The sequence below is a fragment of the Lupinus angustifolius genome, chromosome LG08 (genome assembly GCF_001865875.1).
Source record: "Lupinus angustifolius cultivar Tanjil chromosome LG08, LupAngTanjil_v1.0, whole genome shotgun sequence".
NCBI lineage: Eukaryota > Viridiplantae > Streptophyta > Magnoliopsida > Fabales > Fabaceae > Lupinus > Lupinus angustifolius.
The window spans coordinates 24751682-24777356 of NC_032016.1; the positions used below are offsets into that span (position 1 = coordinate 24751682).

General features: G+C 35.1%; 5 protein-coding genes and 1 non-coding gene across 7 annotated transcripts; 2 read left to right on the forward strand and 4 right to left on the reverse strand.

Annotated features, from left to right (window-relative positions):
• TRNAE-CUC lies at positions 362 to 434 on the reverse strand. The gene has a single exon. It is a non-coding gene; the product is annotated as a tRNA-Glu (tRNA).
• Positions 2368 to 3359, reverse strand: LOC109355505 (glycine-rich protein 2-like). Its single transcript, XM_019598698.1, has one exon. It carries the CDS (start codon positions 3306 to 3308, stop codon positions 2706 to 2708), a length of 603 nt encoding a protein of 200 aa, XP_019454243.1. The 5' UTR covers positions 3309 to 3359; the 3' UTR covers positions 2368 to 2705.
• On the forward strand, positions 5583 to 7955 carry LOC109355502. Its single transcript, XM_019598694.1, has one exon. It carries the CDS (start codon positions 5904 to 5906, stop codon positions 7869 to 7871), a length of 1968 nt encoding a protein of 655 aa, XP_019454239.1. The 5' UTR covers positions 5583 to 5903; the 3' UTR covers positions 7872 to 7955.
• On the reverse strand, positions 10209 to 12683 carry LOC109353692. Its single transcript, XM_019596046.1, has one exon. It carries the CDS (start codon positions 12350 to 12352, stop codon positions 10385 to 10387), a length of 1968 nt encoding a protein of 655 aa, XP_019451591.1. The 5' UTR covers positions 12353 to 12683; the 3' UTR covers positions 10209 to 10384.
• LOC109355509 (translocase of chloroplast 120, chloroplastic-like) lies at positions 14094 to 18592 on the forward strand. Its single transcript, XM_019598701.1, has 2 exons — positions 14094 to 14264; positions 14557 to 18592. Exon 2 carries the CDS (start codon positions 14574 to 14576, stop codon positions 18261 to 18263), a length of 3690 nt encoding a protein of 1229 aa, XP_019454246.1. The 5' UTR covers positions 14094 to 14264; positions 14557 to 14573; the 3' UTR covers positions 18264 to 18592.
• On the reverse strand, positions 19938 to 24887 carry LOC109355510 (serine carboxypeptidase-like 7). 2 transcript variants are annotated; one of them, XM_019598702.1, is made up of 14 exons: positions 24817 to 24887; positions 24499 to 24641; positions 23572 to 23717; positions 23257 to 23453; positions 22158 to 22260; positions 22018 to 22055; positions 21843 to 21944; positions 21609 to 21695; positions 21407 to 21517; positions 20879 to 20950; positions 20654 to 20772; positions 20375 to 20488; positions 20244 to 20301; positions 19938 to 20144 (listed from the first exon to the last, which is right to left on the reverse strand). In XM_019598702.1, exons 2-14 carry the CDS (start codon positions 24630 to 24632, stop codon positions 20061 to 20063), a joined length of 1365 nt encoding a protein of 454 aa, XP_019454247.1. In that variant the 5' UTR covers positions 24633 to 24641; positions 24817 to 24887; the 3' UTR covers positions 19938 to 20060. The 2 variants fall into 2 exon arrangements, with proteins under 2 accessions (XP_019454247.1, XP_019454248.1); XM_019598703.1 differs by lacking the exon at positions 24817 to 24887 and having other exon boundaries at positions 24499 to 24681.

Sequence of the window (25675 nt, forward strand, 5' to 3'; positions counted from 1 at the left end):
TGTTTTTAAGTCAAATTTGGATTTTATTGCTGAGTCAAATTGATTGATTAGCTTGTTTCAGAAAATGATCTAGTGCTAAAAGAAGTGGTGTATAATGTAACAACAAGGATCTATTGTCTCAGATCCTGTTTCATACGCTATATCGCGCGCCAATAAAAACATGACATATCAATTAAACTTCATAATAGCCAGATGTATATATCATGAGCATCTCTTGAGCCATTTGTTAAAAGTTTTATAAACTATGTTTTCTTTAGTTATACTTATTTTTATTAAAGGTCAATATGATGAAGGGTAATTTGCATGAGATCAACCTTATCCCACATACAAAAAACATGTTATGTATAAAGATATATAAAAATTCCGTTGCCGGGACTTGAACCCGGGTCTCTCGGGTGAGAGCCGAGTATCCTGACCAACTAGACTACAACGGAAGCCTTATTCATACTTCAATTGATGACTAAATGTAAATATTTGATATCCCTCCATTTCGTTGTTACTCTAATGGAATTGGTATCAATTATATTTCCCTAACTGATTGGCGATAACAAAGGACCCACCTACTTTGCATTTCTAACTTTCCAAAACACATACATGACTGTGGTGAGATTGCAAAAGTGACAACTTTCAATTGGACCCGGACACAATGGATCATAGAAAGTGAGGCCAGTGACCAAGACACATATATTGTTATGAGTATACTAACAAGTAGTTCATTCATAATGCAGGAATTATACAACAACATACATTTTGATTATATTGAATGCAGGAATTATACAACAACAACACATACATTTTGAGTATATAGAATGCACGAATAATGCACCAACTATCACTTCTTAAAGCAATCTCTTGTACACATCGTTGCAGTTAAATCAGTATATATACAATGCCATTATTGAGCCTCTTATAACTTGCAAAATCTGACTCCCGAATACTTTTCAAATTGGTAAATCTCTCTTTGTTGTCTAAAAAGACAAATATTTACAGTGTTTCCTATATGATATCCTTCAAGTCCTGCTTGAGAACAGAATCAGCACAACCAAGTGTAGTCAAGGTGGGAGAACCCAAGAAGAGCTTACATTGCTAATCAGAACCAGTTAAATTGATTACAGTGAAGTTCAAATTTTTGTAGAAAAAGCACAAATCATAGACTTAAAAGTGATGATTTGTGTTGAATTTTCCTTTATAATTTGTGAAGTTTACCTGAGAGGAAAGAGAAGAATGCAACGAAGCTGAGAACAATGTGAAAGAGAAGGAAGCGAGCCATGTAATGATAACCAAAGAACAAATCTTTGAACAAGGATTGATGCAAAGAACACCAAAGAAAATCACTTTTCTTGTTAAGCTATCTGGTTTTCGGTTCTTGTGCATTCTTTTTCCCTCCTCTGCACTTCTTTCTTATTCATCAAATTAAATACAGATTAATCTTGTTCATTTATTTTGTGACCAGTTATAGATTTTGAATATAGGTTGTATAGAAGTTGTGAATGGAGATTGAGACTTTTGTATGAAAATAGAACATGTATAGAAGTCGGTTTACCCATTATCGACTTCTAGTGATTCTTATAAAAATAGGGCCGAAGTCATGAAGCCCAATAATAACTTGTGGGCATCAAAATTATAAAGTTGATTCTTCATTCCACAACTTCTAGACATAACAAAGTTGTGTTCCCATTCCACACTTTCTAGGCATAAAAAAATCCACCTTATGAAGTTGTGATCCCATGGGTAAGAAAATCAACATTGTGAAATCTTATCCCTATTCCACAACTATTGTGCTGAACAAAATTCAAGTACAAAAGTCCTACAATTGCAACCCAACTTCTTAATTTGCCCATGCAGTTACCGGTATTCAAACTTCTTAATTGAATGGTCTATATATTTAGTTTGCTTTGAAGCAAACTAAATAATAGTTCGCATTTTAGCCTGCACCAACAATGTAAGCTGCTTTTAGTAGTTAGTATGGGACCCTACCCCATTTGACTGAACTGTTTCTAGTCCCAAGACATACCATGTTATTAAAGAAAAGAGTTCCTCTAGTACTAGATGGATGCATTGGCATGTCGCATACCATTTTTTTTACCTTGTGGTACGATACTGAACTCTCTGAACTCTCCAATACCGAAGAAAATCACAACTCTGTTATTAACATGCAATTTGTAACATAATAACAGGTTGAGTTAAGAGCAGAATCTCAAGCCATATACACCATAAAGGCTTGGCATAATGAAACAAAACTAAGAACAAAAATAATCAAGCATTTCCATGAATCAAGAAATATATCATAATCTATGATCAAGCAACAAACTAAACATTAGAGGAGCTTTAACCTAAAATTAATGATCCACCACAAAAAAAAAGATAAAAGATGAATAAATCTAAGATAGCAACACAAGAAAAGGGAATTTTTTGTTCAACGGGTCTATTGAGATATCATCACAGAGAGCATACATGCGATAATAACAGAATCTCATAAAGATTCTACATTTCTCCATGCCATGATAATTAAACCATACCCCTAGCATCTAATTTCTTATAAAACAAAAAAATACCAAACAAGATAGATCCAGCATTAAGAACCCTAACACTTAAATCAAAACGAGTTCATGAAATCAAAATTAAGAACGATCCATAGAAACATAAAGCAATCCCATACCAAGTGACCCCACAAAATGTGAAGTTCACGATTCTATCTTATTAGATCAACGACCTCCGGAAGGACAATCCCTAGCGAAGTGGCCAGACTCACCGCAGCTGTAGCAGCCACCTCCGCCGCCACCACCGCCACCGCTACCACCTCCATACCTTCCTCCACCGCCACCACCACCTCCCTGCGGGCACTCCCTAGCAATGTGACCTGACTCACCACAGCTGTAACATCCTCCACCGCCACCTCCGTAACCACCTCCTCCACCGTATCCACCACCACCGCCTCCATAACCTCCATCACCATATCCTCCACCTCCTCTTCCCCCACGTCCGCCACCTCGTCCACCACCGCCATAGCCTCCACCACCTCTTCCACCGCCATAGCCTCCACCGTCACCGCCACCGCCACCACGTCGACTACCCTGGACATTAACACCATCAGGACCAGTTACATCAACGGCCTTAGATCGACCATCAGAATCAGCATCAATCAAAAACTCAACAGATTCACCTTCAGCGAGGGATCGAAATCCATCAGATTTTATGTGAGATTGGTGAACGAAGAGTTCATCACCACCATCATCAGGGGTTATGAAACCGAAACCCTTGGTGTCATTGAACCATTTCACCTTCCCAGTTACTCTCTCAGAACCCATTCTCACAGCGCCGTTTGATTTTGGACCTTAGGGTTTCACACATTTTTCTTTTTATACCGTAAATCGATTTACAAAGAGTGGGGTCTACTTACTCTAAAACGGAGCTTTTTAAACTTAGTTTTCGTCTTATCCATCAATTCTTAAAAAAATTTAATGATTAGATTTAATCACTAATTCAAACTATTAGATTTCTCTAAAATTAATGATATGATGGGGTGTGAGTGAATTTCTCGACATTTGAAAGTTACAATTTCACATTTTTACCTTGTGGGCCTCTTTTGGAGGGTTTATCTTGATCCAATTAGATGTTCATCTAATGGTCAGGGATCCTTCCTCCATGTGTATTGCATATGGACCGTTGGATCCTCGATCCTACTTTCTTCTCTTTAGCGGTTTTTCTATTTGATTTTGGATTCAACAAAAATTAGAAAGTAATGTATTGCTGTTAAATATAGAAAATTTTAGAATAAAAAAGTAGCTTCAAATTTTGTTTATGAAAATCATGTTTTTAAAATTAAGGAACCAACAAAAGCACAACATTAATAGTTTTGTACTTTTTTCTTAAATAAACTATTTAATATCTTCCAAGTATTAATAGTCTAATAGATGGTTAATAAATAAAATATTGGTGAAGAATTTGAAAACTTAAATAAACTATTTAACATCTTCCAAGTATCAATATTATGATGTTCAATATAAGGTAAAACAATCCTAGGGTATTCAATTTTCTTTAATATTTTTTTAATATTGAATAACAAACTTTTCACTTTCTTTCCTTTTTAAACTCACTCTCACCATTTTAATTATTTATACCATCATTTTTATAATGTTATCTGAACTATTTCAAGTCCATTAAGAATGTGGTTAATACTAATAATATCAACAAATTTATTAACAATTAGATATAGTTTTTCAAAATTACTTTTCAATGATAAAATGTTTGTTTTCTCTTTTCACTCAATTAATTTTTTTCTGAATTAACATGAAACTATTTAGTAATAAAATTAGTTGATATTTGTTAAATGTATTGAAATAATTAAGACTAAAACCTAAAAAAAAACTCATAAAATAATTGAATTATCTAATGAGAACTTTTGTACTTCAGCTCTCTCAGTTAGAATGATCTTGTTCATATTATCAACTTGCAATTTAGTAAAACCTTATTTATATAATGAAATTGTACATAATATTGGACCACAAGATATTGTCTTATCATACTACATGTGTTTTCCAAAAGATGAAGAATAATGTTTCATTTACCTTTCTAACACTTCAAGAAAAACCATAAACTCATCTCATTGCACCATCCATTATTATTGTTATCATCACCTCCATTACATGTTTCCTTAATAAAGGATATTGGTTAAAAAAAATCTTACTTTATACCATATTTGATGTTATTTAATATATTATCATATTCATATATAATCTAAAGTTTATCTCATGTATCTTCACTAATCGAGAGAAATCATGGTTTTGAGAATAATTATAGAGCTTAATGTATTGTTAGTGTGAAGTTTTTTACGTTTATAATATATCATCTGTTATTGATTTGTATCATTTTTAGTTGAAATTAGTGATAATTAACATATGAATAGTGGATAATGTATTGACGGTATAAAAAACAGTTACGTTGTTATGTATATTAACTCCATAATTATATATCTATTAATTATTTTTGTGATTATATTTAGAGAGTAATTATGCTTCTAAAAAATTACAAAATAATTGTGATTGTAACCCTAGTGATAAGTAAGCTATATGTGCATGTGGTTTTTAATGTGTACTTATTGAAAATCTTAAATAACAAATTGTTTGGAGGGATACCCAATACAAAATAAAATGGGTATAATATTAGTTAAATAAAAAGAGTTATACTTATAAAGTCGAAATCAATCATAAAAACTACACTTCTATATTTTTTGAATTAAAGTATAAGTATCCTCCATTTATAAAAAAACAATCTTATTTAAGTTAAGACTATTATAAGTGGGAGAGTTTTTACTAATTTGTGCAAAACGAAACTCAAGTGCATTCTTAAATATAACCATTTGGCCTATACATATTGTTAAATACATAATCAATAATATAGTATTAAAGACATATTGAAAGTGATGCTAAAAATAAATAATTAAGTAAATAAAGACGTTACTCGAAGAATTATTTTGGTAAGCAATGAAATATGGAAAGGGCACAAAGAATAGAACCGTTGTCATTTCCTCCATCCAGTTTTCATCATACTAATTATAACATAAAACAACTTTTTTCTACGCAAATATTCTCGTTACACCCCACAATTTCCCCATTTGCTCACCCACACCACCACCGTCGTTGCCACCAACACCACCACTCTCATGTAGAATCTCACATACAACAACAACAACTACATTGTTATTGCTATCACCATATCATGCACATGTATTTCTAAGGTCCATTAACAACAACAATGAACCTTGGAATTGTAAATACAAAGAGTACAGCACATAATCACGTTGCAAACTAATGTAACTTTGAAAGTTGAAACGATCATCTTCATCCATTTTTTCTTATTGGCTTTGGAGGGATAGATATTGATATACGGTCCGCTAATCAACCATGTCGTCGAGCATCGTCAAGGAGATCCTGGCGAGCCCGATACAGATGGCGGACCAGGTATCCAAAATGGCTGACGAGGTTCAAAATTTCAGGCAAGAATGTTTGGAACTCAAGGCCAAAACAGAGAAACTTGCTGCACTTCTTAGACAAGCTGCTAGGAACAGCAACGACCTATATGAACGCCCCACAAGGCGCATCATAGAAGACACAGAACAAGTCCTTGACAAAGCACTCACACTTGTTTCCAAATGTCGTGCCAATGGCCTTGTCAAGCGTCTCTTCACCATTATCCCCGCCACCGCCTTTCGTAAAACCTCAATGCAGCTTGAGAATTCCCTTGGTGATGTGCAATGGCTTTTAAGGGTTTCAGCTTCTGCGGATGAACGTGATGATGAGTATCTTGGCCTTCCTCCTATAGCGGCTAATGAGCCTATTTTGTGTCTAATTTGGGAACAAGTTGCTATTTTGCTTTCGGGTGCTTCATTAGAGGAACGTTCTGATGCTGCTGCTTCTTTGGTTTCTTTGGCACGTGACAATGATAGGTATGGGAAACTGATTCTTGAGGAAGGTGGTGTTCCACCTTTGCTGAAATTGTTGAAGGAAGGGAAAATGGATGGTCAGGAAAATGCAGCAAGGGCAATTGGGTTGCTTGGGAAGGATCCTGAAAGTGTGGAGCATATTGTGAATGCAGGTGTTTGTTCTGTGTTTGCGAAAATACTCAAAGAAGGTCATATGAAGGTTCAGTTGGTGGTGGCATGGGCTATTTCGGAGATGGCTGCACATCATCCTAAGTGTCAAGATCATTTCTCTCAAAATAATGCTATAAGGTTGTTGGTTAGTCATCTTGCCTTTGAGACCATTGAGGAGCACAGTAAGTATGCTATTGTAAGCAAACAAAATATGTCTTCTATTCATTCTGTTTTGATGGCAAGTAATGATCCTAATAAGAAGAATCTACAAGAAAATGATGATAAAAAAATGGCTCACCCAACTGCGAACCAAACAACTAGCCAAATGCATAGTGTGATTACTAACACATTGGCCATCGGTGGCCAAGGTGACCAAAGATCTCAACAACTAAATCCCATGAATCAACGAGGAAACAATAATGTCAAAGCCAACAATGCAGTTGTAAAGCATAATAACAACCAGCAAGGGAATTCACATGTCTCAATAGCAGGGACTAGTATAAAGGGCAGAGAGTATGAAGATCCAGAAACAAAGGGTCAAATGAAAGCCATGGCAGCTAGAGCACTTTGGCAATTGTGTAGGGGTAATGTCACTATTTGTCGCCATATTACAGAATCAAGAGCCCTTCTTTGCTTCGCAGTACTATTGGAAAAAGGATATGAAGATGTGAGGTCTTATTCAGCAATGGCTTTAATGGAGATTACATATGTGGCTGAACAACACGCAGAATTGAGACGTTCTTCTTTCAAGCCTAATTCCCCTGCTGCCAAGGCTGTTGTAGAACAATTTCTTAAGATTATTGACAAAGGTGACTCTGATTTGCTCATACCTTGTATCAAATCTGTTGGTAACTTGGCAAGAACTTTTAGAGCAACTGAAACAAGGTTCATTGCCCCTTTGGTGAAGCTTCTTGATGAAAGAGAAGCAGAAGTTACAACAGAAGCAGCAATTGCCCTTAACAAATTTGCTTGTACTGATAATTATCTCCATGAGACTCATTGCAATGCAATCATAGAGGCAGGTGGTGCAAAACATTTGATTCAATTAGTTTACTTTGGGGAGCAAATGGTTCAAATACCATCTCTAATACTTTTGTGTTACATAGCACTACATGTGCCTAAAAGTGAGACTCTTGCACAAGAGGATGTGTTAATAGTTCTTGAATGGTGCACAAAGCAAGCTCATCTGATTGGAGACTCATCCATTGAAACACTATTACCAGAAGCTAAAAGTAGGTTGGAACTATATCAATCAAGAGGTGCCCGAGGATTTCACTGATTTACCATTTTATATACAGAACACTTAAATTTGTAAGTAGTTTTGTTTAACAAAATGAGAGAATGAGTTTGGTTATTTTATTTTGGACAGTCTTGCATAAGTGTATATAAATTACTAAAATAGAGAGTGCTTGAGGGTTATTTCTTTATGGTAATTAATATAGGAAAAATTAAACTCACCTCAAATTTCCCCCTTATCTCTTTTTATTCACTCACCCTCTTTCGTTTAATTTTTGCTCCATAATAATTTGTTTTTATTAATTTTGGAGTCTAATGCGCAATGATTATAATATGATGATGATGTGGTGTTTAGAGCTAAGAAAAATTATTCGCCTAGAAGGAATTAAAATTTACAAATTAATTAGTGAAATATTTTTTATTACAAATATCACCAATTTGAGATGTATGTCATATACCACCTTGAAACGGAAAATAATGTTAAAAGAGAGAGTAAAATGATGTCATAATTCTAGACTCCCTTTACAATAAATAAAAAAATCCCATTAACTTTTATTTTATTCCAAAAAGTCTAAATAGTACCTCTCAAAGAGTACAACTCAAGTTCCTATGTCCTTAAAAATATTTCTATATTATTTGCTCCAAAAAACACTTATGTATCAACAATTTGTAATAGTGTGGGCACCAATTTTTTCCTCATCCATGTTCACGTATATAATAATAAAAATATGAAAAATTAAAATAAGAAATCTAAAAATTAATAAAATATGTGATTAATTTGATTTAAATTTTTTGATCATTGCAAATTTGATTTCATAAAAAAAATTAATGATCATAATTTGAAAACAAGTAAATCAAATAACTTTAGTCATTTCCGAGGAGATAATTTATGTTTTCCTGTAAAATTTCCCATTTATTTTTTTATTTAAAAATAAATAGGGTATAAGTTGCATAATGAGCACTTATCAACTCAATAATGAGATGTTTTTATTTCAAAAATCAATTTATCTTTTATATTTTCATTCTCTATTTAAAGTAAAAAATAAAAGAATGTTTCAAATGAATTAATGAACACATATTAGCTTAATAATGAAGATATTTTATTTAAAAAACATACATATATTGACCCCTCTAATTTTTTTAATTTAAAATTGGTTTAGTCATTTTTTTGCGACTTTATAAAAAAAATCAAATAATTACTCTTTTCCCATTTGTGGGCAACTCGATAATTTTTTGGACTTTATAAAATTGATAATGAATTTCTGCACAAAACGAGTGTTTCAACTATTTATATTTTTATGATATCAAATATTTTAATGCTATTAAATAAGTAAAATATCATTAGATTATAAAAATTAGAAGTAGTTCGAACGCTCATTTTGCATATAATTCATTAATGACTCTATAAGATCCCACAAAATATAACATTACTCACAAATGAGCAAACAACAATTATTTGATTGTTATAAGGTTGCAAAAAATAATAAGTAGACTATTTTTTATATTTTATTAAAAAATGGGGGGAAATAACACATGTTTGTTTGTTTTTGAAATGGAATCCATCCATTATTGTATAAATAAGTGTCCATTAATTCACTCAAAACCTTTTTTATTTATTAGTTTAAATATAAATCGAAAGTGGACGAGAGAAATTGTCTTTGAATGATTTCCTCCACTAATTGAGCGAATAAATATTCATTAACCCACTTAAAATCTTTTTATATTTATATGAAAAAATGAGTGAGAAATTTGAAACGAGATTAGATAGTATACAACTATACACTCTCCAAAACGACTAAAATTATTTGATTTGTTAGATTTTCCTTAATTAAGGATATTGGTTTAAAATATCTTATTTTATACCATATTTGATGTTATTTAATATATTATCATATTCGTATATAATCTAAAGTTTATCTCATGTATCTTCACTAATCTAGAGAGATCATGGTTTAGAGAATAATTATAGAACTTAATATCTATGTATTGTTAGTGTGAAGTTTTTTGTGTTTATAATATATCATCTATTATTGATTTGTATTATTTTTAGTTGAGAATTAATGATAATTAACATATGAATGGTGGATAGTGTATTGACGGTGTAAAAAACAGTTACGTTGTTATGTATATTAACTGCATAATTATATATCTATTAATTATTTTTGTGATTATATTTAGAGAGTAATTATGCTTCTAAAAAATTACAAAATAATTGTGATTGTAACCCTAGTGATAAGTAAGCTATATGTGCATGTGGTTTAATAATCAAATCATTATAAGATTGCAATCATTGCAATCCCAAATTAATAAAATAAATTCTTTGGAGCAAAAATTGGAACGCGACATGATAATAAAGATAAATAGCAAATTTGAGGTGGGGATTAACTTTTCCTACATTAATTACCAAAAAATAATAATCCTCGAACATTTGATAATTTAATAATCTATATACACTGATGCAAGACTGTCAAAAATAAAATAATCAAACCCCTTCTCTCAAAAAATTTAAACAAAAATCGGATATAAATTTAAGTGTTCTGTATATAAAATGGTAAATCAGTGAAATCCTCGGGCACCTCTTGATTGATATAGTTCCAACCTACTTTTAGCTTCTGGTAATAGTGTTTCAATGGATGAGTCTCCAATCAGATGAGCTTGCTTTGTGCACCATTCAAGAACTATTAACACATCCTCTTGTGCAAGAGTCTCACTTTTAGGCACATGTAGTGCTATGTAACACAAAAGTATTAGAGATGGTATTTGAACCATTTGCTCCCCAAAGTAAACTAATTGAATCAAATGTTTTGCACCACCTGCCTCTATGATTGCATTGCAATGAGTCTCATGGAGATAATTATCAGTACAAGCAAATTTGTTAAGGGCAATTGCTGCTTCTGTTGTAACTTCTGCTTCTCTTTCATCAAGAAGCTTCACCAAAGGGGCAATGAACCTTGTTTCAGTTGCTCTAAAAGTTCTTGCCAAGTTACCAACAGATTTGATACAAGGTATGAGCAAATCAGAGTCACCTTTGTCAATAATCTTAAGAAATTGTTCTACAACAGCCTTGGCAGCAGGGGAATTAGGCTTGAAAGAAGAACGTCTCAATTCTGCGTGTTGTTCAGCCACATATGTAATCTCCATTAAAGCCATTGCTGAATAAGACCTCACATCTTCATATCCTTTTTCCAATAGTACTGCGAAGCAAAGAAGGGCTCTTGATTCTGTAATATGGCGACAAATAGTGACATTACCCCTACACAATTGCCAAAGTGCTCTAGCTGCCATGGCTTTCATTTGACCCTTTGTTTCTGGATCTTCATACTCTCTGCCCTTTATACTAGTCCCTGCTATTGAGACATGTGAATTCCCTTGCTGGTTGTTATTATGCTTTACAACTGCATTGTTGGCTTTGACATTATTGTTTCCTCGTTGATTCATGGGATTTAGTTGTTGAGATCTTTGGTCACCTTGGCCACCGATGGCCAATGTGTTAGTAATCACACTATGCATTTGGCTAGTTGTTTGGTTCGCAGTTGGGTGAGCCATTTTTTTATCATCATTTTCTTGTAGATTCTTCTTATTAGGATCATTACTTGCCATCAAAACAGAATGAATAGAAGACATATTTTGTTTGCTTACAATAGCATACTTACTGTGCTCCTCAATGGTCTCAAAGGCAAGATGACTAACCAACAACCTTATAGCATTATTTTGAGAGAAATGATCTTGACACTTAGGATGATGTGCAGCCATCTCCGAAATAGCCCATGCCACCACCAACTGAACCTTCATATGACCTTCTTTGAGTATTTTCGCAAACACAGAACAAACACCTGCATTCACAATATGCTCCACACTTTCAGGATCCTTCCCAAGCAACCCAATTGCCCTTGCTGCATTTTCCTGACCATCCATTTTCCCTTCCTTCAACAATTTCAGCAAAGGTGGAACACCACCTTCCTCAAGAATCAGTTTCCCATACCTATCATTGTCACGTGCCAAAGAAACCAAAGAAGCAGCAGCATCAGAACGTTCCTCTAATGAAGCACCCGAAAGCAAAATAGCAACTTGTTCCCAAATTAGACACAAAATAGGCTCATTAGCCGCTATAGGAGGAAGGCCAAGATACTCATCATCACGTTCATCCGCAGAAGCTGAAACCCTTAAAAGCCATTGCACATCACCAAGGGAATTCTCAAGCTGCATTGAGGTTTTACGAAAGGCGGTGGCGGGGATAATGGTGAAGAGACGCTTGACAAGGCCATTGGCACGACATTTGGAAACAAGTGTGAGTGCTTTGTCAAGGACTTGTTCTGTGTCTTCTATGATGCGCCTTGTGGGGCGTTCATATAGGTCGTTGCTGTTCCTAGCAGCTTGTCTAAGAAGTGCAGCAAGTTTCTCTGTTTTGGCCTTGAGTTCCAAACATTCTTGCCTGAAATTTTGAACCTCGTCAGCCATTTTGGATACCTGGTCCGCCATCTGTATCGGGCTCGCCAGGATCTCCTTGACGATGCTCGACGACATGGTTGATTAGCGGACCGTATATCTATATCTATATCTATCCCTCCAAAGCGAAGAAGAAAAGATAGATGAATGAAGATGGAGATAATGGTTCCAACTTTCGAATTACATTAGTTTGCAACGTGATTATGTGTTTTATTCTTTGTATTTACAATTCCAAGGTTCTTTGTTGTTGTTAACGGACCTTAGAAATGCATGTGCATGATATGGTGATAGCAACAATGATGTGCTTGTTGTGTGTGAGATTCTACATGAAAGTGGTGGTGTTGGTGGCCACGACGGTGGTGGTGTGGGTGATTGATGGAGAAAATTGTGGGGTGTAACGAGAATATTTGCGTAAAAAAGAGGTGTATTTGGGTTATATTTAGTAAGGTGAAAATTGGATGGAGGAGAAAATATCATTTCTATTCGCTTTGTCCCTTTTTCGTGTTTCTGCATGTAACACTTTATTTACTTATCCTCCACCTTAATCATTTATTTTTAGCATCATTTTCAATATGTGTTTAATAATATAGTATTTATTATATGTTTAACATTACGTACTGATTGAAATTCAGTTCCTATATCCATTCGTAGGAGAATTTTTTTTTTTGACCATTTTGATTTACTTAATTTAATCTACAAGTCCATAAGCTGTAGGAATTAATTTTGAATACTCAGCTTTTAAGATACTGCAATATCTAGAAGCTACTCACTGTAATTAAAAGAATAAATATGTTATTGAAAGTTGTATTTCCCTTTATTTTTTGAATAATTTGTAAGGATCCTCAATATTTTTATCCACTGTGAATTACGTTTGAAAATATGATGTATGCACAAGTACAATGAGATTGGAAAATAATAGAATAAGTTCTCTGAATATGAACTTGAATTGATTCTGTCTTGGATTAGATAGTTTTCATCTCATCCACCATTTCTTTTAGGACTTGGCTAGTTAGATTCCATTTCTTTTTACGTTTTATGCAACAAGTATGTTATAAAATTATCAGCAACTTATATGTTACAAGGACAAGCATAAAAACATTGGATATATTAAAGAGCAAAGTTGGAGTATAGAAATTACTCATATTCAATTAAATATTTGCCCTTAATCATATTTGACTTTATATATTAGTATAGATTACACAATAAATTATAATGATTAAAATCAATGATAAATTTATCATACAGATATATCACTATTAATTAATAATTATATATACATTATATATTAATTATTCTAAAACATATAATTAAATTTGCAAACCAATTGTAATTATCCCTATCCATACTCATTATGATTCTTTGATGGTTTCTTAGAAATGTTGAAAAATGGAAGTAAGAAACCATTATTTGTGGAGCTGTAATATTTGGATATATGAGCTCTCATTGGGCAACGTTTTATAGACAGAGTAGCAGATTTTGTGGGGTGATAGTCACGTGAGCGAGAGAAAAAGCGCCAACAACACCCACGTGAAACGCAAGCCTCTCCACACCACTTGATTCAATATAAGGAAACCCTTTATTCCGGTATTGGTCCACGTCAGCACCCTATGATTGGTGTAATTCACGATGATAACATGTCATATTTGAAAACAACAACGTTTTATGATTTTTGATACTATCATTTAAAATTAAATTTAATTAGAATTAAAATATTAATGTATTGTCGGCATCTTATTGATTACCTCTGCATGGTTTCGTATCGGTATAAGTCTTTCTCGGCTATGCTATTCACTCCCCCCTTCTCCACCGTCCGATCTAACTCATCTTCACCCCTTCACCAAACTCTTATCCTTAATTCATCGCACTTTCCACTTACTCCTACTCCTCTAACCTAAAAATACATTTCTTCTTCTTCTTCATCTTCTTCTTCTTCTTCTTCCCTTTTACACACACCTTTATCTCTCTGTCTCTATCATTCACTCAATTTCGGGTTAGCATTTCTCTTATTATTATTTTAATTGAATTTTACTTCATTGTGTAAAACCCTAACACTAGTGATCTGCTACTTTGTTATTACTATAATATCCGCTATACAGATTAATCTGTTTTTATTGTTGCTTATTGCGTCATCCTCTGTTCGTAATGTTCATTCCAGTTTGAACACCGATTTTGATTGATTTTTTTTTAGATTTGTGAATCAGTTTTTCTTGATGTTTTCATGTTTCTTGGTGGATTTATTGATTGTATAGGTTTTTGATTTATGGTTTTTATGGTGAATCTAGGACTTTGAAGATTTGTCATGGATTATCGGGTTGATGCTTTAGATGATGAGAGCAAGAGAGTAGGTGACGGGGATTCTGAAAATTTGAAGGATTTGGGTGGAGAGGAGGTTTTTGAGGAGGCAATGGAGCCACAAGATCATTTCCATGATCAAGGATCCACACTCGATTTGCCGGATGTTGATGTTGATAAATGTGACGAAACTGACACAGTGAGTCCATTGGCTTCAGCCTTAGTTGATGAAACTTTACATGTCACGCTGGAAACGGATAATTTTGAGGAGGCAATTGATGTTGTTGCTGGCGAATCTGAGAAACAAACAGAGGGGGAGCCTGAGGTAATCGCTGCTGAATCTGAGAAACACATAGAGGGAGAGGCTGAAATAATTGCTGGTGAATCTGAGAAACAGACTGAATTAATTGCTGACCAGGAGCTTGAAAGGGATGGGCAGCGGCTTGATAATGTCCATCTGGATGGAGTTGATTCTGGAGGGACTGGAGATGGACAGCTTTCTGGTGATTCCTGCGGTATGCAAGACGATAATTTCAATAGCAGTGATTTGAGTGGTGGAAAGGAAGAATCTGGTTTAAGTAGTGACGGAGGGCTGGTAGCTACAGAGAAAGGAGCCACAGAGGAGGGAAACTCTGGTTTGCTGAGTGAAAATTCTGAAATTGATGATTCAAAATTCCTGACTCCAAGAGAAAATGGTGCTGCTGTCTTGGAAAATGGTAGCACAGACAAGGTGGACTATGTTGTTACTGAATCTAATTTAGAATCTGAATCTAATGAGGTGGTGGTAAACCAAGGTACTATTGCTGAGGATTTGAAGGATGGTGACCCAGTACCGGAATTTAGAGACCACAAGATAGAGGAAGTACATGACATTTCAGCTGACAGTAACAACGATTTAAAACGTCAAGGTGAAGTGATTAGTGATATGAAGGATGGGACCCCTGGCACTGATTTCAGCAACGAGGATAGAAATGATAGAGACATCTCCATCACTGACACAAAGATCACTGAACCTATAGATATTGAATATGAAGATGCTAAAGCTGGATCAGACTCAGAGAAGCCGGAAGCAATTGGTGAAATAAGAACTTCTCCTGACCTGCATGAAACTGTGGAGGAAAGGGAAGAAATGCTACCTGCTGTTAACTCATTGCCCCCCGAAAATTCTGCTGATGAGATACCATCTGTTCAGGCAAGCGCAGCTGATCCGAAAGAAGGAAGTAATAAGGATGCTCAGTCTCATGTTTCTGAAGAAATTCACAGAGATCGTGATAACTCTTCTGTGGCAGAGGAGCCTGAAAAGATACAGGAGAAGAATTTGGAAGTGAAGGAAACCACTCAAGTGACTAAAGAACTGAAGATTCAGCCTGCAAACAAGCTTCCTTCTGCATCTGAAAATTCTGCTAGTGCTGTTCCCCCTCCTGTTCGTCCAGCTGGCCTTGGCCATGCAGCTCCACTACTGGAACCTGCTTCTCGGGGAGTGCAGCAGTCTCGTGCGAATGGTGCTGTGGCTAACACACAGTCCCAACAAGTGGATGACTCTTCAAATGGGGAGGCCGAGGAGTATGATGAGACTCGTGAGAAACTTCAGATGATTAGGGTGAAGTTTTTACGGCTAGCTCATAGGCTTGGGCAGACTCCACACAATGTTGTTGTAGCTCAAGTTTTGTATAGGCTAGGGCTGGCTGAGCAGCTTAGAGGAAGGAATGGGGGTCGTGTTGGTGCTTTTAGCTTTGACCGTGCAAGTGCAATGGCCGAACAGCTAGAAGCAGCAGGTCAGGACCCACTTGATTTCTCTTGTACGATAATGGTTCTTGGAAAGACGGGAGTTGGTAAAAGTTCTACCATCAATTCTATTTTTGATGAAGTTAAGTTTAATACTAGTGCCTTTCATATGGAAACCAACAAGGTTCAGGATGTCGTGGGAACTGTACAGGGGATTAAGGTACGAGTCATTGATACACCAGGACTTCTACCCTCCTGGTCAGACCAGAGAAGTAATGAGAAGATCTTGCACTCTGTCAAGCGCTTTATTAAGAAAACACCACCTGACATTGTGTTGTATCTTGATAGGTTGGATATGCAGAGCAGGGATTTTAGTGATATGCCACTTTTAGACACAATTACTGATATATTTGGACCATCTATTTGGTTCAATGCTATTGTGGTTCTGACCCATGCAGCATCTGCTCCACCTGATGGCCCTAATGGTACTGCTTCCAGTTATGACATGTTTGTCACTCAACGCTCCCATGTTGTCCAACAAGCCATTCGTCAAGCAGCTGGAGACATGCGTCTTATGAATCCCGTATCGCTGGTGGAAAACCATTCTGCATGCAGAACAAATAGGGCTGGCCAGAGGGTGTTGCCAAATGGCCAGGTTTGGAAACCTCATTTGTTACTTTTATCATTTGCGTCAAAAATTCTGTCCGAAGCGAATGCTCTTCTTAAGTTACAAGATGGTCCACCTGGAAAGCCTTATACAGCTCGATCAAGACCACCTCCACTGCCTTTTTTGTTGTCATCCCTTCTCCAGTCTAGGCCGCAATTAAAGTTACCAGATGAACAGTTTGGTGATGAGGACAGTCCTGATGATGACCTTGACGAATCATCAGATTCTGATGATGAGACTGAACTTGATGATTTGCCACCATTTAAACCTCTAACAAAGGCCCAGGTGCAAAAGTTGTCCAAAGCTCAGAAGAACGCATATTTTGATGAGCTAGAGTACAGAGAAAAACTTTTGATGAAGAAACAATTGAAGGAAGAAAGAAAGCGACGGAGGATAATGAAGAAAATAGCAGAATCAGCAAAAGCTCTGCCAAGTGACTATAGTGAAAATGTGGACGAAGAAAGTGGCGGTGCGGCTTCTGTTCCTGTTCCAATGCCAGATTTGTCCTTGCCTGCTTCTTTTGATTCAGATAATCCCACTCACAGGTATCGTTATCTTGATTCATCAAATCAGTGGCTTGTGAGGCCTGTCCTAGAAACTCATGGATGGGATCATGATGTGGGTTACGAAGGGTTAAATGTAGAAAGATTGTTTGTAGTCAAAGACAAGATACCCCTGTCCTTTTCTGGACAGGTTACAAAGGATAAAAAAGATGCTAATGTTCAAATGGAAATAGCCAGTTCAATTAAACATGGGGAAGGGAAAGCCACTTCATTAGGTTTTGATATGCAGACTGTTGGAAAGGACTTAGCTTATACATTACGCAGTGAGACAAGATTCAGTAATTTTAGAAGAAATAAGACAGCTGCTGGTCTCTCATTCACTCTCCTTGGTGATGCCTTATCAGCTGGATTGAAGATTGAAGACAAATTGGTTGCTAGTAACCGATTCAAGCTCGTTTTTAGTGGCGGTGCAATGACAGGGCGTGGAGATGTTGCTTATGGTGGCAGTTTAGAGGCCCAATTGAGAGATAAGGATTATCCTCTCGGACGGTCGCTATCAACACTTGGGCTCTCGGTTATGGATTGGCATGGAGATCTTGCCATCGGATGCAATGTACAATCACAGATCCCAGTTGGACGACATTCAAATCTTGTTGCACGTGCCAATTTGAACAATCGAGGGGCAGGGCAAATCAGCATTCGACTAAATAGTTCGGAACAGCTTCAAATTGCTTTGATTGGTCTCATCCCTTTAATAAAGAAGTTAGTTCTATATCATCAACAAGCGCAGTTTGGACAATGACGACCATGACGGGCTTATGTTATGTAAGCTGCAGTACTTGCGCGACAATATTGAGTTACTTCAAATATGGATTCTCTTGCCAGTAGCTGTGAAATGAGAGTGATAGACTGATAGTAAACTGCATTTTATGTTTTCTTTACCCAAAAGTTTGTCTTATTTGATCTTGTGGTAGTTTCCCCGGTTAGGTACTCAGTGGTATTTTTGTTACATTGCGCAACTGAACTCCAGGTAATACTTGCATCTTTTTAACTAATATCTTCTGTGTGTATATTTACTGTCTCATAAATTCTCTGTTCTGGTTTAGAATATTGTCTCTTGTACTTACCCCACTTTCTGATAGCTGTTGATCTTCCTCTCATTATTATTCTCTTGTTGGTTTTGCCATGTAGCTTTGATGTGTCCATCTTCCCATCCAAATTAAACATATACTGCATTATCATACGACTTGTGCATAAGTGAATTTGTGATGTTTGGTCGTGTGATCAGTGAAGGATGTTTAAAATAAGTGTCATTGGCCTTGAAATAAGTTGAGTGGTCATTCCCATGTAGCCTTATCAAATCCCCTCAATGCTAGAAACAATACACATGTAGAAAATTGTTTTATTCTACTCAAGTCTTGATCTAAGTCCTAATCCACAACTAGTAGAACCTTTTAATGGATTCACAACCAAGAATCAAGCCAACTAACAGTGGCCTCAATGTAACAAACTCGTCCATTTTTTTAAATTTTTTTATGTAAGACTATGGGGACCTCACATCTAATTAGGTTGTAGTTGGGATGAGGATCACATGTCCCAATTTATGTCTCATTTGGTGTCCCAAGCTAATGAGAAAGTTTTATGCATTTAAAAAGAAAAATTATAAAAATAGAAATTAATATTTTAATATTATTTCGTGAAGCTTGGGTGGTTCAGTACATGGGGATAAGAAAATTATAGGACATATGATCTTTGTCCATTATAGTTGACCTATCTCTCGGACCTCCAAGTACTTACTCGGATAGGTCAAGTTCACATTTGATTATCCTTGTTTGATCAGTGTTTGATCAGGTAAAAAAATTAAATTAAGTTAAATAATAATTCTCTCCTAACGCTCAACATATTGGGCCAGAAAAATAAAGAAAAAAACCGCAAATTTGAATAAATGAATCTAACTTGGTTTGAATACTATTTTTTCAGTGAAACTGCAAATTAAATCAAACGAGACAAATATAATCAAGCAAAGCAAAAGATCCAGCTCTAGTGTTTAACAAAATTTCAATATTTTTATCGATTTGAAATTTTCCTTTTGGATCCGTTTGGAGTGAGTACCCCTAATTTGTAATACTTTTAGTGTTTATGATTCATAAGTGTAGAGAATACATTAAACTTATTTCTCTCTAGCGACTCTTCTGAGATGGATCACTTTATAACCTAGCTAGAGTATGATATAGATATTAGTGTTTATGAGTCAGCTAGAGGTAAAAAAACCATCCAAATCCAATATTAAATTACTTATGTTTTAGTTCAATTTTATCAGAATATTATATTTATTCTGATCCGATAAAAAATTACATATGTTTCAGTTTAATTTAATTAGAATACCAAATTTATTCTGATCCGATAAAAATCGCTTATGCTTGCGATTGTGGTTTATTCTTACTTTTTAAACAAACCTTATTGACATTTTATCCACTAGAAAATTATTTGTGTTTCTTTATTAACGTTTCACCCACTACAATAACTACTTATTAGATTCTAAAACTACATGGTCTATGGATGAATATAGTAAGAAATTCCATTTCATGGATGCATAATCTCATATAAGAGAAAATGAAAACCATCTATCGATCATTTGATAAACTTCCTTGGGCTTAAATGTCTGAGCAACATGTCCAGCACCCTGCATTGATAAACTACTTTATTCAAAGATTGTTAACTAAACACAATTTGCTAAATAAATAACTTAAAAGTGCATTCTCAATTTACTGATTCTACTTGCCTTCATGCTCACGTATGTTAGGTAGTGATCTTCTTTCATTTTGTATATTTGTGTGAATCTGCATGAATTATTCAATCACTTTGTTTCCCTTTCATTGATAACAATGAACTCTTATGGTAAAAAAATATTACCCTGCAACTTGACCATCAACAAACCATGCACGCCATTTATCATGCAAGCTCATGTTCAATGACTTTATCCAGTGCTGAGTACTGAGATGCGGTATTGCCATGTCCAGATCAGAACTGCAATGTTATCAGCTCAAAAAACAGTTGTGATCAGATAAAAGATGTAACATTTCAATTGTTATTGATGAGGGAATGATATTTCAATAGGTTGAAACAATCATGTACACTAGAACATTCATGAAATTTCCGTCCGGGCTAAAAAACATTAGTGTTGGAAGTTACGTGTAAACGAGCGCTTCGAGGTTGGCATAAGTGAGATTGCGATAATATTCTACAACGTTCAATCTATCTGTTGTGTATGCCAAAGTCTTGTTGCATCTCATGAACTCTTCCTTAGTTCCCTATTGAGATGGCATAAGTGTTGAATTAATTGCTTAGCTACATGAACAACTTCAATAACATTCATCAAGGAATTCTTATAAAAGAAATGACCCAATGCAGCATTACCTCTCTTATATGAAGGGCCTTCCTCACATTCTCATCATTTGCCCAAGTGTTAACCAGTATGTGATAATAACTCTAAAACACAATGGATAACTTCAAGTTAGCTCTACTATGCCTAGTCTTAAGAAAGAGTTCATTTAGGTGAATAAGGCTCTTCTAAAGTGATTTGCTTATGAAATGAGTAGGTAAGGGTGTATCTATCGGGTACACATCTCATGTCCCATACATTATGTCAATGCATGTACCATTAGATGTATTGGTCAGAAAATGGTTAATTATTAATTTTTTAACTTCAAAATATTTTTTCAACCAATCATAGGCCGATGGTACATACAGTGACACAATTTATGGGACAACAAATGTGCTCCTGTATCCATCATTGATTTAATAAAGTGCAGAGATTTTGGCTTACTAGTTCATCTAAGGGATACACAATTACTTGCTCATTCTAGATGAGCCTTTGTATGCATCATCTGCATGAGCCAGGCACACACTATTTGAGAGCAAGAGAGAGATTATTTATCACTTAACTCTACAGAATTCTGGACCATCTTGAAATAACTGTATAATTCCTTGTTTCAGAGCAGGTGTAGTAACACAAAAGGGTTCCAAAATTTGTTGTGGGTTTATATAACGAATTATCTGCAAATGAATGGGTTAGTCCATAATTTTTCTGGTAATGTGCATAACTAAATATGAATACCCCAAATAAATGCACAAGTTCAATACTAACCTCAGAGTAAGCTTCGTAATCCGAGACACACTTTGTGTTTTCTGGATCAATGTTTACAAAATCACCATTACAGTTTTCTTTCATCGACTGCAAGAACGATTGAGTTCAGTTTCAGCTACATACATGTATATATTAATAATGGTTGACAAATTAATATTAAACCATAGCCATGTTTATAACTAGTTTTTTCTAAAGAAAGAAAACCATAATATATATAGCTGTTGACAAAATAACCTCATAGAGATATTCAGGTATAAGACTCATCTGGTATGCATATAAAACTTTCATGTTGTTGTCGTGATACGTGTCAACAGCTGGGCTTGCGAGCACATAACCCTAAGTTAAAAATGAGATAATTAGTATAGTAGTTTGGAAAATACTTATCTGGTGAGAGAAGTGTCTTTTATACTTTGATGTTCAGGAGTGGCTTGTGTCTTGCTATGTAACCTGCCATTTAAGGAAGCATTGAAGAAATTGAAAACAACAAACGTTCGGGCTAAGGCCAAATTTAGTTTATTAAATTAACAATATTTACAATTCAGTACTTACCTTCATATACTTTTTGAACAAGAGGGCCAGTAACTAATCCTGAATATGAGCCACCACCAATGTAAAGTGGATTTGAGCCAAACTTTGGATGATCAATAAACCACTGCAGTGAAAGTATTACAAGGTAAGAAAAGTCACATGTATAACTTCCTCTCTTCAAAAACTTGACTGAGTTGCCTCCTGGTAAGGGAGCATACAATTCAAAGTTGGTTTTCAAGATTAAGAATAGAACATATGGTTCTGGAGAGGCACAGGGCCAATTTAGTAGCCAAAGGCGACAGACAGACCCAAAACATTGACTATGTAGAGAATTTTAGTCTTTTGGCCAAAATGTCATTAGTAAGGATCTTATTGGCTATAGCAGATGCTTCGAATTGGCATTTACAGCATGTTGGAGTCAACAATAAGGAAGCGCAAATGACTCTACCAAGCAGCCTAACACCCACGGAACCTAAAAAGGTAAACTTCAAAAAACCCGTATAAGTTTTGCAGCAAGCTAGCAGACATACATACATACATACTCTAAACTATCTGTGTCTCTACCATCCTCGTGCTACATTTAATCAAGATCAGATTATTCCCTATTCCGCAAACATACTGCTAAAATCTTACTGCCATCCTTGTACATGTGCATGACTTAATTATGTCCCGCAATAACCATGCAATGATAAATGCTATGAAGCATATGCTGGACTATCGATTTGAGATCAAGGAACTTGGGCAAAGTAGAGAATTTCGCAAAGGGGAATTACTCTTTAGCACTCAAATGGAGCCTTTTCTTTTGTTGCACAAGGATAGTAGAAAACCCTTTGATGTGTGTGCCTTCCTATAAAAGACTAATAGGTAGATCATTGTATTTAACAACTACCAGGCCTAACATATCCTTATCAGTTCAACAGTTGAGACAGTACTTGGCATCCTATGATGAAACACTGCCATGCAATAGGAGTTCTTACTGGCTAAGGGTCTTATCTTTCTTGGTAATTCTTATCTCAAGTTGAAGAGAAACAATGACTCTGATTGCCGTGGATGCTTTTACAATCATGTCAATTATAGGGCCATGAATATCATGAAGCATAAAAAAAGTAGAACAGTTCACCTTTTGTAAAAAACTATATGTATGTTCCACCCATTGTGTATCATTGCTATAGTAACCTTGTTGTGTTTCTGAGTAAGAAAATCCAGTGCCCACTGGCATATCAATGTATATCATATTCAACCTCTGTGTCCACCCATATGGGTTTAATTCCAGCTTCGGAATGTCCCCGCTGTAATTACTGTCCATTCTTAAAGGTCCTGCAATTGTTTTTTTCACGCTTTAGCAAATTTACACTAAGGGTTATGGTTAAGATGTGTAAATCAAATGTGAGAAAATTAGCTTCCTTATTATTTATTTATACAAAATGTGATTTACCATTTTCGAAAAAGAATGCAGAAAAACCAGAGCAACCTGGACCTCCAACAAACCAAAGTAAAACTGGATCAATGTTGGGGTTTCTTTGAGACTCCACAAATAAGTGAAATATTTGGACCTCTTCTCCTTCGCCAACTCCTATGTATCTGCGCAGTTAAAACCAAGAAAACTTAAAGCACTGACATAGATCTAGCACCTTGTTGAAGAACTAAACTTGTTAAAGAATTTTGTAAACAACTGGCTACTACTGAAATCAGAAAGTTTGTATTAATGTTGTTACTATCAAATGCTCCCTCAGCTAGTTTTTCATAAGATATACTTAATCAAAAGTGTCCTTCATTAACATAATCAAATCATTCTCTCCCTCTTTCTTTTTTCTTGAGTGAAGTAAATAAAAGTATTTTGGTAAAAAAATAATCTATTGTACATAGAATGTTCAAAACTTGAAAAATATCCTATAAATAGCATCATAACAAACACTCAGAAAAAAGTCTTATAAAAAGAACAAAAAACAGTAATTCAATGTTAAAAACAAACTTTATATAATTTCAAAGAGACAAGGCGTTCGTCTAGTATTGTAAGGCCCACCGGATCCTCGGATAGACCAAAAGTTCGATTCATGTGAGCGACATTTATTGGGAGGGTCAACCAAGCACCCTGAAAGGGATTAGTTACTCTTGGTTACACCAAAAAAAGAGACACCTTTGCCCTATGTTCTTGCCCGATTGGACTGTACCAAAATAGTTTTCGATCTATTACTTCTGATAACTCAAGCCCTTATCTGGAGGACTTAAACCAGGCCATTTTGGTGGCTCTTATGAGCAATCATACATAGCAACCACGATGTCCTAAAAAAAGTTACAAAACCAAATTATGCATTTGGAATGAAAACATTTAATGAAAAATCATATGAAGCAATGAACTCACCCAGTTTCAAGCTTGAATGGAAGAACACCATTGTAGCCAGGAAGGTTTTTGATAATAGAAGCTGGAGAAGCCAAAAATGGGAGAAGCAGTAGAACAAATATGATAACCATAACACAGCTACATCTCCAATTCATTGCCTATAACTACATAGAAAGAATTGATGTAACAAATATACACAAATATGCTTATGTAACATGGGAGTTACCAAAACCAAACATTCTCTGCATGTTTTCTGTCACTGCTTTGAATCAATTTGAAGGAAAAAATGCAGAGATCAATAAGAAAACAAATAAAAAAGAGTGAGGAATCAACACTGACCAGTGAGGGATCCTGAGTTAAGGTTCGTGGGAGAGATAAAGTGGTTCCAAAAAAGCATTCAATCATTATCATTATTATATCATTCTATCTACAAAAACAACATATCCTCATTAAAAAAAGAAACCAACCACTAAAATAACTCACACCACCCCAAACTTAAATTGTTTGGTAGTTGGGACTAGGTTGATCATGAGTTGGGTTGAGACGAGTTAAGGCTTGTTTCGTATCTACTTTAAATGTTGGTCATGCCATTTTTTTAATACGGACTTACTCCTAGACTTAAAGTTAATTCGATCTTAAATATCAAGTGAGTTAGTCTTTAAACCCGAACTCGACCTGCATCTGATTAAATATAATGAATACTCATTATGTATTCTCAATATTATTTATTGTTATGAATATGTAATTTCACATATAAACCGATATAGGTATATATATTATTAATTATGTATATACGATGAAAAATTAGAGAATTAATAATACTTTCGACCAAAAATTTATCATTACTTTTTATGCATTTGAATATAGACACATACGAACATGATGAATGAATGATCATGGACCGGGTCGGACCGAGTCATATTTAATCTCTACCTGACCCTAAATATTAACCGAGTCTAATTTTTGAACCCAAACTTAGACCCGATGAGATTGATTCTATTCGGGTCCAATTATAATCGAGTCATACTGAATGAGGGGTAGGGTTGGTGTTACTCACCCATACTTGGTACCTATTTCACTAATTTTTAGAAATTGATTGATAGATTTTATGTTCCAATGTTGTAAACTAGACCAAATAAATATTAATTACTAATGCACGAAAATGAAGATTATTTGATTTCTAATAATGTAATATTTA